Here is a 12791-nt window from a genome sequence, read left to right as displayed (position 1 = left end):
TTTACACCTTTAGGCTATTGTGAATAATGTGGATATGACCATAAGTGTACCAATATATCTATTTGAGTTCCTATTTTCAGTTCTTTTGGACATATACCCAGAAGTGGAATTGTTGTGTCATATGGTAATTATATTTTTATGATCATGATTGTGTTTTGAATTTAGTATGATTAAATGTATCTTATCGTCTAAGAGATTGGTTAAACTCGTGATATGCTTTGATAAAAAGCAAGAATATATTTATAACACTAGATTTTGAATTGAGCATCCTGTGAGAAGTTTTGGGTTTCAAGTAGGGCTTCAGTTTAATATATTTCCTTTGCTTAAAACCCAGTTTACAGTAGAAAGAGCATTATGCTGATGGGTCTAAAGGTATATGAACCAAGTAGGTGGCTTAGGCCTTTGTAGATTAAAATTCTATTGAAAATATTTTAAGAAAAATTCAATTATTTTCAGTTGTTCATAAATACATTTCAGTGTGGTATTAAGCAGTTTTGCGAAAATACCTAGCTACTAATATTTTAAAACCTGATATTCAGAATCCTTTTGCGTTGACAACTTTCAGTGCTAAAACTTAAGTGAAAGCTTTCTAAAATAGAATACTAATAAATTTGAAGTTTATTAATTAAAAAATCAGTATTGAATGATGTCCTCACATTCTTTTAATGTATATAGTAAAGCTGTATGATGCAGTGTTGAAATCCTATTGGCTGTTTTTGGTTCTTGTCTACCTTTCTTTTTTTAACCAGTAGCCATTTTTTGTTGCTGGCAGTGAGCCTGCATTAATAGCCTCATTTCCCTGTCTGATTTGTTGTATGTAAGCTAGTATGGTTTGGAAATAGCCAAGCTCAATGAGTAAAATGGAGTAACTGTATTTGTGAGTGAAAACTTGGTCCTTTTGCGTGACTAGACCACCAGGGACTATATTATATTAATTGACTCCTCAGATTTTATTACATATTTAACCTATTCTCTGAGTAGGTGGTTTCTTATTTCATGATCGTCTCATTATTCTATCTAGAATTCTACTTGAGTCCCTCTCCCCTTTTATTCTGGTAGGAAATAGAGTAACAGAGTTATCCTTACCAAATTATATATGGCTTAGAAAATATAAATTGCTTTTTTTTTAAATCCCCTTTTCCACATTTTATCAGTTGGGTTAACAGGTCTGATAGGTTGGTCTGAACTAGCATCTTTGCATCAGACTCTATTGTTAGCTGATTCATGGAGGGCAATACATTGGTATAAGCTGTTAGCTGTTATTAAAAAAGAAACACAAAGGTAGTTATGAGGTTTTTGGCTCCCATTATATATTTGGCACCAGAAGGTTGTATTGTATTATAAATACCTCTTCAAGAATTTCTAAATGTAGAATATGAAGAGACCTTTAATTATGTTTTCATTTTCTTAAAGAGCATGTATTTTACATACATGAGAAAATTTTGTTCACTATTTTATATGTAGTTGTTGAAGCCGATTCATGTTTCAGGTATTGTTACTAGAAGGCCTAAATCTGGCAGCCAGAGTAATGTGGCACAAAATCACAATTTACCTGTCATACATATTAAGCTTAGCAGATTCAACTATGTATCATCTTCCCTCTGTATGTTTAGATTTTAAAACTGGATTTTAGTTAAAGACTTTAATTTTCGAAGTATATGAAATACTTGTCCAGTATTCCTCAGCTTCTCAATCTCCTATTAGATTACTGATCCTGTTTTTCTTTTGCTCAAGTATAGCCTAAGGGAATCATTTGCCAACAGAACTGTTTTCTCAGGTGATGCACATGGGCGAGAGAGAGTGGGGAGCCTCGTGTTACCCCACCCCCCCGACCCCTGTCTTTCAGGAGGGGATAATTGTCAGAGTAACAGCCATGTTATGCCATCCTTCCCCTTGTTGATGTAGTAGCAGTGTGCACAAGTCTGTAAAGTGACCACTGGGATGCAGGCATGGAAATCCAAACCAGCATTTTGTTTTTGATCCCAACTCAGATTTACAGGGTTTTCAGCAGGCTACCTTGATAATCTGTTCATCAGGTAGTTAAATATTTTTAAAAAAAATTAATCTGATTATTTTACAACAGGGTTTTTGAGACCTGTAGTTTGGTACATTGCTTTGCTTTTAACATGGTTTTCCAGTTGAATTTTCTCATGTATTTGCCAACAAAATACACATGTAAACCTCACATATATATTGCTAGTTTTCCTTTAATTTCTATGTATTGTGCAGTGGATGTATATTGTCAAAGAAGATCCTGCCTGTCTTACACACTAGTAGGTATTTAATGAGAATAATAGAAAAAGTAATATAGTCTTAAGATTTTAATGAAAGTGGCCAGTGTATGGATGATAAAAATGCAGTTAAGTTACCTACATATAGTTCAGAAGTATATTAATTTTCCTTCACACACACGCAGGTATACTACGCTCTCCATTCCACTGAATACTGCTTTTTATTTCAAGGTAAGACTTAGTCCACAGTGAAATACTCTGTAAAAACAAATTACTTTCAAACTTCTGTTTACAGGAAAATCTAATGAGAATAGAAGTAAAGTTTCTTAAATTATAATCTTACTTACTTTATATAGTGCTTGATTAAATTGAGGGACTTCTGTTTGGTTTCACTTTTCTCAAAAGTTGCAAAAATTGTTCTTTGCCTAGGAAGATGAGAAAGTGCCCACTGCTCCTGATCCTCCAAGTCAGCATTTACGTGGGCATGGAACAGGCTTTTGCTTTGATCCCAGGTAACTTCTCTCTTTTCTGTGTAGAATTGGGATTACCAGTGGTTCTCAGTGTATGGTCCTTGAAAGTTTAGTAGAAGTGCGTATGATCCAGGGCTGTAACTCAGACCTCCTGAACCCAAAATTCTCGTCGTGGGGCCCACCAACATGTATTTTAGTGTGCCCGTCCGGATGGCGCGGATACACGCAGTTGTTTGAGAACCAGTGCTGTGAACACCTTTAGTTGTTAAACTGAGTGAGCACTGTTGGGAAATTACAAGTTCAGTTAATCTTTATAGTTTCACAAAAGGCATTCTGTTAGTTAACAGTTGAAGAATTCTTGTCACTGAGCCTCATTTCACATGTGATTGTATTTTTTCTATTCGATGAGAAGAAGTTTTTGTCAATCTAGTTGTAAAATAAATTTAGAGGCTTTATAAGTGGTTTATACAATTGTCAATAGCAAGCTTTTAGGACCAAGAAAAAGGTTCCTGGAGTAACTGAAGAGTTTCAAGGTAAGTTAAGCTGATACTGATATTAACTAGATAAATGCAGTCTTGCCATATCTGAAGATTACTGCTATTAGAAATCTTATCAGACATGTAATTCTTTCATTTTATTTCCTCAAGCTTTGATGTTCAGAAGAAATGTCCACTCTGTGAATTAATGTTCCCTCCTAACTATGATCAGAGCAAATTCGAAGAACATGTTGAAAGTCACTGGAAGGTGTGCCCAATGTGCAGCGAGCAGTTTCCTCCTGACTATGACCAGCAGGTGTTTGAAAGGCATGTACAGACCCATTTTGATCAGAATGTTTTAAATTTTGATTAGTTACTTTTTTATTAGGAGTTAATAATACAGTTTAACAGTTGAAAAAAAATCACTTCAAATAGAGCAGTAAGGAGACCACAAGGGGTCACTTTCATGTACCCCCTAGTGCACTTTTCTGACCAAGAGCTACTTTGAGTTTGGTGTTACTAGGATCAGGGTCAGTCTTTGGCTTACCACTATCAATAAATGTAATTTTAACCTCTGTTAATCTTACCTGCTTAGGAAATACTTGTGTGTTTATATATTTATTCCCCATTTTGCAAAATTATATGAACTAAGGAAATGGGGATTATTTTAGCATTACCACACTGGAAAAAAAAATGTATAGTGTTATTTAGCAGAATAGTTACAAGATTCTGTTGACCTTGTTGCTTAAGCATGACTATTAAAAATTATGTAGTAAAAAGAATTTATCATAAGTCTTGCAAAGTAATTCTTTGAATACAAAAACTTCATAATTTAGCCCATGAAAAAAAAATTTAATGCTCTTTAGAAAGGGAGCTGCATGTAGAATGAGATCACATGTTTGCAAGATAGCAATGATAGCAACTATCCTTTTATATTTGAGATGTTTGCTTTAGGAATTAATAGAAAGCATATTTTGCTAATTTTATGACTGAAGAAACTTTAGAGTATCTGAGTAATTATTTTAAAGCCATCCTAAAGTTGTATTTCTGTCTGATGGGGAAATGGAACAAGATATATTGGTGTAATTGTTTTATATTAAATGATCTACTGAATAGTGGTGGTTGTGGCATAAAAATCACAGAAAATGTATTTTTTTTTTTCTCATTTTCCCGATAAGAGTATAACTTTAAAAAAATGTTCTCAGTAAGTGATTAAACATGTAATGCATATAAACCCAAATCAAACTAATGTATTTTTTATGTCTTTGATGTGTATAGTATTGACATTAAAGTGGACACATTTTTAGAGATATGTAATTTCAGTCAAATAAATCTATTTGTGATCATCTTGAATGTCTTTTGGGTCCTGGGTCTTAAATTTTCTGAAATAATATAAATGTTAAGAATTTAAAATACAGACTTGTTGATTTTTCTTTTTGTAGTTATTAAAAATACTTAAGCATACTAGTTATCTAAGATATGAACCTAATACTTAGTATAGTGGCATTTTGAAGTGCTATATGTAAACTGAAGTCCTTTAAAAGGTTTGAGTCTAGGGCAAAACAGTATTAGGCAGTCAGGTGCCAGATGTTAGGACATGGCAGATCTGGGATGCTATTGTGAGGAATCCATGTTTTAAGCTTCAGGATAGGTTATAGACTAAGCAGAATATATTCAGGTAAAATATGTTCAACAGTAAGAACAGTTAGTAACTGTGGACCATGCCAACCTAAAAGTATACTTTAATATAGACTACTTACTATCAGTGAAATGAAATTGTTCATACTAACCTATTTTTAAGTAGTTTCTGGCTCCAGGCTTACAAGTAGTTTATTAGTGATAGAAAAAACAGTGTGATCTATGTAAAACATTGATGACATATACATGTGTCAGCTGAATCCAAAAAATGGGCAGCCTGAGAACAAGGTACTGAATGGATATTCGTTTCTGTGGCAAACTGGATACTGGCCTTGATAATGGATGCTAATGAAAATAAAGAGCCATGTTTATTTTGGGTCAGAGGCAGTTTATTTTAAATGTGATTTCATTTACAAGCAGCTTTTCTTGACAGGAATTTTATTTAGTTGCCTTCAGTTCTAAAACAAACCTCTGTTGCTTTCAAACTTAATGTGCTCTGTCCCGAACAAAACATATGAAAATATAATTTAAAGCACAGTTTTCACAGACACAGTACAATACATTCACTATACACGGTATAACAAAATATTCCCATCCTTACCTGTTTAGTAATACTGTCACAATGAATAAGTAAATAGAAATTGGAATTTGTTTTATAGTTGAAAGAAATCTAACATGCACAATGACTAATGACTGTTTAGCAGTTGAACTACTGACCCAGCCTACAAGTTTCTTGCACTAGAAGGAGCAAAGCTAGATGATAATTGTTGGCCTAAAAAAAATTTGGTCAATTGTACGTAGGTATGAAATAGCCAAGTAGGGCCTTCTTACGCACCAACTAGTGCTTCTCATGTCTGGATCACCCTTTAACACAAGGATACACTGTACGTTCAGGACCAAGACTACTCTTAAGAGATCTGAGGAAATTTATAGAGGGCAGTGTCTTTATAAATACTTTTAATTCCCTCATTATGAGGGACTCACAACTTAAGGATATAGAAGCTTACCCATCTGGCTAACAGAATTGTCTTCCTTTCAGAACTTCTGAAAAATTGAGGAGGGACACCTGCTTCCTCCCATCTATAAGACTTTCAACAAATGGAAACAGGAAGAAAGTTACTTTACAGGCATTTCGAGTTTTGATTTTCACCAGTTTTGTGGGCAGTTAGCCATCTCAAAGCAATTTTTATTGCATAATTAGGCAATTGGTAAACTCATGTTTAAGGAATAGCACTTGGGAGAAATGAACACTCAAGGCATGATGGTTTTGTTGGTAAGAAAAACTCCAGGAATGGTCCAGACGTAGTTACACTCTTAATGGGTCATGTATTAGTCACTCTTTGACCACCTGCTGCAATAAGCACTTAATTGTCAATAAGGCTCAATTTCATATTTCAGCAAAATGTCTTATAAAGCTAAACAGACGTTTCCAATGAGAATACAGACATCTACAATGTGATGGAAAAAAGTGCCTTTAAAAAAATTCTAAAAACACAATGAGCATGAAGAGGTGATAGGGGTCTTAATAAAATGTTCCTCTTTGAAACGTGCTTGGATTTTCTTATTTGCAACCCACAGGTTGGTTGGGCAGTGGTTGCAAGAATTGGCAACACATAAAACATTAATCTGTTGGCAATAGAGAACTACAAAGTGCTTTAAAACTTCACCTAAAGATGAAGATAGAACTAAATTTTACACACGAAAGATTTGCACTTAAGTATTTCAAAGTGTTTCCTAACAGATTTCAGGGAAAAGTATTTAAACTAGTATCTTGGTCCACAGATATCAATAGGCATAAATTGAATCCCTTGCACCCAGCAGGCACTCAATGAATGTTAAACTAATGCGTGAACTGAATAGACTTTGTACAAAAATGCTATTTATAACTCTAAAATGATAAGTCAGATGGCAAGATTTTCAGACTTTTAAAGGGCAAAAGGATTTGCACAATAATATAAAACACAGAAAGCACACCCTTTATGTATGTTATTTAAATATGAAAATATTTTTAGCATATTATGTTAAACATTCTTATTTATATTTCCATTACCTAAAGTCTTTCTACTCACAAGTACTAACTCCATTATGTAAGGCATGGTAACCAGTTGGATAATGAAGGTATTATTTTGGTTTTGAACACAATGAGTTGATGTATTGAAAACTTCAATCACATTATAATCTTGGGGGAAAAAAACCTCAGTGCTAGCCCCTCCTCCCCCCCCCTCCCCAGTTGATATCACTGCAATACAACCAAACAATATGCAACATGCCCTCAATTTTAATCTTGTTTTGGGGAAAATGTGCTGAAGAACCTAGAGCTTTTTGTTTTGTTTAGCACCTTATATCAAAGTAATGAAAATGGGTATGATGATTACATGTGCAAATGTACAAAATCATTAACTCTACAAAGATACATCATTCCAAAATTACAGAAAAAATTTAAAGCATGCATTTAATTCTTTAAAGGGTTGCTGAATGCTTCCCCTGAAAAAAGGTGGCTGTTTTCAAAATCAGCAACTGCTGGTGAGGGTTTCTTGGCACAGTTACGACCAGCATGTTATTGCTGCATCTTCCTGATAATCTCAGCCGACACCGGGGGATGGAAATTGATTGTGTGATGCCGCAGGCCCTGAGCTGTCTTGTAACTCTTACCACAACGACACTTGAATGGTTTACGGACACGAATCTGTGTTCTGTGACCATTCTTAGCATGGTACTTTATGCCATTCACATTCTGTGGAGAAGACAAAAATATGATGTTAAATGGGGTCACCCAATTGTCTGATGGAGGAAAACCTTAGTGTGGGTCTGACTGCAACTGGACATCTCTCAGATGGCAACTGTATACAGAATAGGCTTTCGTGAACTCCAGTTGTGACCAAAGCAGTCCAGTGTGTTCACCGTGGGCTGTGCAGACAGGGTTATGCACACAGCTACCCCGAGGCCATTTCAGGTAGACCTCAAGTTACTCTGAAAGTACTAAGTTTGAGTTTTACATAAAATACATATTTACGACTCACGGACTGTAGAGGCATAGTTCCCTCTGAAGAATGTTGCCAGTGAACAATTATATAAATATATCCAAGATAGCCAAAACAAAAAATCTAAAGAAAGGAAACAAAGGTTAGGGTAATGAAAGTTCAAGACGTATAAATTCTTGACTGGAAACTCAGCATGTCTTGCTCCCAGCCAATCATGATAATTCTTACCTTAGAGAATTTTTGTTCTTTTTCTACTCTGCATTAAGCCTATATCTCTGCCCATTTAAATCCTGCCCCAGCACAGTTGTGTGTTATTAAGCACCTGTGGGCAGACAGGACACTGCTTTTATTTACGGACTACATTCCAAACATACACTGAACTTTGAAAATGTCAGTTTATGAACTTCTTAGCAACAGAAGACTTTCAAACTTCAAATTGGCATACAAATCCTAAATGATACATGAAGTATCTGCATGCTATCTGGATTTCTGTTCATTGGTTATGCTAGCTCACATGCACATTCTATTTAAGACTTCATGCCTAGAATCACTATAGATTTAACCAAGTTACTTTTCCTTTATCCCAATTAAATGGCGAGTAAACAAACTCAGGGCATTTAGTAAACATGGAAGATTTATGGAAGAACAAATGGCAGAGGTGGTACTAGAACGTAGATCTTAACTTCCAGGTCAGCTACTGTCAGGTTGCACAGTAGGGGGAAAGAAGAAAAGGCTTGAGAGAGGAAGTTGTTGAGCACAGATCACTGGAAGAGTGGACTGTTTTTGAAAGTGTTACCTGAGTGTAGGCCAATGGAGCCCAGTCCTATGCCCAACTAAAGGATTCCAACATAACCATCTATTCTACTTCATAGGATGCCCTTGTCGAGCTCCCAAAGAATAGGAACAAACTGCTGCTGTTTAATGAGCACCAAGCACAGTGCCTGGCACATAGTAGATGCTCCACAAGTATCTGAGTGAATTTGTTAGAACATGCTTCATTCTGGAAGAAACTGAGAAGTTTGCCATGAAACAAAATATGTCCAGTGGTTATCACTATATTTCCCTATTGGAGATGCACCATGCACATTAATTCTTTTTAAGTCCTATGGAAGAGAATCCTCTTGACACTGTGGAACCCAGGGGCGACAAATAGCAACCAGTTGTCTACGCTTGAGAGAGTCTTGTAGGCTGTCTGGTGAGTTGAAGCTCAAGGACAGATAAAACTTCTTCCCTGAAGGCCTAGCTGTCAGCCTTCTGCCCCTTCAGCCCTCATGGTTCTTGTATTAATCCCTGCATGCAGTGTGAGGAAGCCCTTCACTGGTCTTCTAGAGGCATGCTAGCAACTAGAAGATTGCCGTGGTAGGGTGTGGAGAGAGCAGTGACTGCAGAATTCTACTCATTAAGAGAGACCAACCCCTTGCCGCTCCAGCCATCCCTCCAGGAGCCCAGACACGTGGGTAAAGAAGCCAACCTGTGTATCTAGCCCCCAGCTAGTACCCCAGTGCAGTGGCATGAGAGACCCAGGTGAGAGCTACCTAGCTAGGGCCAACACACAAACATAAGCATTGTTTTTTACCAGCCCAGTAGACAATGGAGTACCTCAGGATTGTTGCTTCCTGTGGATGAGGAGTTACTGAAACATTTCACAGGGAACTTGTAAGAAGGATCATTATAAATCCAGGTACCCCTCTGTGTTTAGCAACTCCAACAGGACCAGAACTTACGATACTTCATCCAGGGTGAGGCTTTTTTTTTTTTTTTTTAAATGAGGCAAGGTGTGAAACTAGAATTTGCTAAAGCCATGAGAAACCTGTCCAGTGTGAATCCAGATCTGGAGTTCAGCAGGAGAAGGTCATGTCCAGGGTTGAGGTGACTCAAATAGGGTCTGTGGTCTGTACCCAGCTTGAATGTAAATGCTGTGTTGTGTGTGGCTGTGGGGCTGACACATACATCAGCTTTATCACTCTGTAAAAATCAGGAAGCCAGCTACATGTGTGGAAACATGGCCGCTCTGGGTTGACCAAAGAGCCTAAGATAAACTACCTTACCAATTCTCTCTCTTTGTTGCTGTGACTTAAAATGTTCACAAGTGTCAAGGGACACCGTTATCACAAATGTCAGTTATATCTCTAATCAGATGTAACATTTCCCTATCTGTTCATTCACAGATAACTATGGGAACTTCACTTTCCAAGACAAAAGCTTCACTGAAGCTTCTGACTGCAGAGATACTGAAATGAGTTTGGTCTTTCAAAAATATTAACAATGACAAAAATAAATAAATGTCAGGCAACTTGAAATGTTTATTAAATTCTCCGATCTCTGAAAGGGAGAAAAAGGATTAAGCTCCGACAGGGCAAGGAACGTCACTAACAAAACTTCCTCATGCCAAGAACTTGATATCTACTGTCTTATTCAGCACTCAGGTTTTAACTAAAAACTGACACCCAGAGAAGCTGACTTGACCAGATCATGAAGCTGGTAAGTGACAGAACCGAAATGGGAACCTGGGGATGGTTGGCTCCAGAGCCCCTATCTCCCCCAGAGTCCATGCACCTAACATGCTATTAATTAACATAGCCAGCTGGTAGTCCCTGAAAAATTCTTAAAAGTTGGGAAGGACTAGGACACTCAGTCTGGAGAAAACTGTCTATGACTTACAGTGATCTGACTCAGGAAGGGGCTGGGCATAAGGTACAGAGGAGGACCTGAGGTGGCACTGGTTCTTTTCTATGCCAGGAATTCCCTGCCTGCTGAGGGAACTGAGCCAATCCGAACAACAAAATTCTACTCCAAATCAAATCATGAGAGCTAAAGTTAGGACACCACCACACCTTAACTATTTGATCTGTCAGTATTCAGGCATGTGTAAGTACAATATGTAGTGTGTACCCTGGATATAAAACCCTAACTTTCAGTTTCCCATGAACCTTGATGTCCTACACAAAGGAGAGGATGAGGTCATTTGGGGATCTGATGTGGAATAAAAATGGAAAAACCAAAGCTGGGCTTGGTGATGGTGAAAAGTGTTAGTCGCTCTGTTGTGTCCAACCCTTTGCGACCCCATGGCCTGTAGCCTGCCAGACTCCACCGTCCATTGGATTTTCCAGGCAAGAACACTGGAGTGGGTTGCCATTTAAGTTAAAGTTAAAACAGTGAAGGCATGTGGAGCAGCATGGTGACACCCCACCGGCCCCAGAGATGGCACTACAAGTCCTTCCTCTGTCATACCTGACATAGCAGCACATGGGGTGTCCAGGGCACGTCAGGTGGGAACCGGGTCTTTTTCTCCCATGAGAAAAAGATTACGGTTATTACCGTAATCTATGTTCAGTGTAGGTAATTGTAGACATTGAGAAAGTAGAGAGGAGCATAAGAATGTATAACAGAATCACAGTTTAACATCTGAGGTGTTTCAATATTTTTTGCTGTGTATATATATGTGTGTATATATATAAGATTAGATTCCCTCATCAATATTTTTTGAAAATAGCATAAATTTCTAGGAAAATTATGGAACTGAAGAATTTGCACATTTTTAAAAGCTCTATTTTCTGCCAGGTTTTATCCAGAAAGGTCAGTTATGCTCCCCCCAGGGCTTCCGGGGGACTCTCAGGAGAGGCAAGGAGATTTACATCCACTGACGGGGAGAAAGGCTGAAGTGTCCTTCTTGAGAAAATCTGGAGCTACATGTGTGCTTGACTGTGTATCTACATAGATGTCAGAGACCAAACTTGCTTTATGCTGTTGAAATGCTGTGTTCTCTGTGTAGCTGAGGACTCTTTCAGAGAAACTTTGTGCAGAACCAAGGTGGATGGAATCAGTTGTGCTCCTGGCCTGGAATGTCTGCGAGGAGCACAAAAGAATGAATCGTGTTGCGGCTTTGGGGTTCTGTTGGTCAGTGGGGAGCCCACATTGCCCCCCACCCTTCCCCATGCATTTTGTCTTTATCCCTTTAACCTTAGGGTATTTACTATGTTCGGGACATGAACTGCATGCAGAGGAGTCTTTGAGCTGTAAGCACTTGGGCTAATAAGGTCATAAGTGCTCTGCCAGTCATGTGAACAGATTAGGTAGAAAGGTCAGATGACAGAACTTCAGGATGGGGGGGGAACTTCAGTCTGGGAAGCTGCTAAGGGCTCCCACAAACATTTGAGCTGTGCTTTGAGAAATGGGAATGAAATGAGGAATGCTGACGAAGAGAGGAGGGAAAGGGGGCATTTAGAGGCAAAAGAATTAACATGGGAAACCACTGTACTGCTGCTCCTCTGCCCTACTCTATATGAAGTCTGGGGAGTTAGATGCTCATCTTCTCTCAGTTCTGCAAATGCCAGTGAAATGGTGAGAAGAGCTGATCCTGAGTCAGTGCCCAAGAGCCTCGTGGATGAGAAACCCCCTGCCAATAGGCAGGGCAAGGAATGAGACATGTCTGAAGGTAGCCATGGGGATGAACAAGATGGCAGCCCTTGTGGGTTCTGCCTGACACCACAGCGCACCAGCTCATTATGCCCTCCTCTCACCAAAACCCAACCCAACAACCATGCAGTAAATAAGGTGAAATACTTATACTGGAGAACACCACTGCCCTGCAGTCAGTAACTTCCCAGGAGAAAGAGTGAGACTAAAGAGTTAGGTAATGTGACCACCTTTACCTCACGCACCTGGTTAGGAGAAGCAGTTATGCATTTATTCCTGTCCCATGCACCATTACCTGGTATTCTGGCCCAGGAAAGGAAACTCACACTTCCCTCATGGAAATCACGACTACTAATTGCCACCCATGTCATTTGCCAGTCTGTGGTACTGAAAAGGCAGCCTCCATAACCCAAGTTTCATGCAATTTTCTTTGGGCCTTAGATGGAGAAAGAACACTCCCCCAAAGCCCTCATCGACCTAGATGCAAACAAACTGCAGGAAGGCAGAAACTACTGGGAATTCAAGGAAAATAGAAACAAAAGAGTAATGACAAGAAAATAGAAATGACCAGGGGAAAGG

The 12791-nt window shown here is 38.3% G+C and overlaps 2 protein-coding genes across 4 annotated transcripts in view; one reads left to right on the top strand and one right to left on the bottom strand.

Annotated features, from left to right (window-relative positions):
- The window catches only part of TAX1BP1 (Tax1 binding protein 1), an 80208-nt gene extending 75678 nt beyond the window's left edge, over positions 1-4530 (top strand). For 2 of the 3 annotated variants that reach the window (XM_043873018.1, XM_043873017.1), the window contains 2 exons: positions 2661-2743; positions 3349-4530. In XM_043873018.1, coding sequence (XP_043728953.1) covers positions 2661-2743; positions 3349-3550 — 285 coding nt within the window. In that variant the 3' untranslated portion in view covers positions 3551-4530. Of the gene's footprint in view, positions 1-2416; positions 2463-2660; positions 2744-3348 lie in introns of those variants that run through there. The other variant, XM_043873019.1, reaches the window with a different exon arrangement.
- Positions 4531-5182: 652 nt separating this feature from the next.
- Positions 5183-12791, bottom strand: part of JAZF1 (JAZF zinc finger 1) — a 322883-nt gene continuing 315274 nt past the window's right edge. The window contains exon 5 of the mRNA XM_043873020.1: positions 5183-7549. Within this exon, the coding sequence (XP_043728955.1) occupies positions 7373-7549 (177 nt within the window). The 3' untranslated portion in view covers positions 5183-7372. The remainder of the gene's footprint in view (positions 7550-12791) is intronic.

The sequence above is a fragment of the Cervus elaphus genome, chromosome 18 (assembly GCF_910594005.1).
Source record: "Cervus elaphus chromosome 18, mCerEla1.1, whole genome shotgun sequence".
NCBI classification, from domain to species: Eukaryota; Metazoa; Chordata; class Mammalia; order Artiodactyla; family Cervidae; genus Cervus; species Cervus elaphus.
The sequence above is the reverse complement of the archived record's forward strand: the minus strand, read 5'-3'. Positions and strand labels throughout refer to the sequence as shown.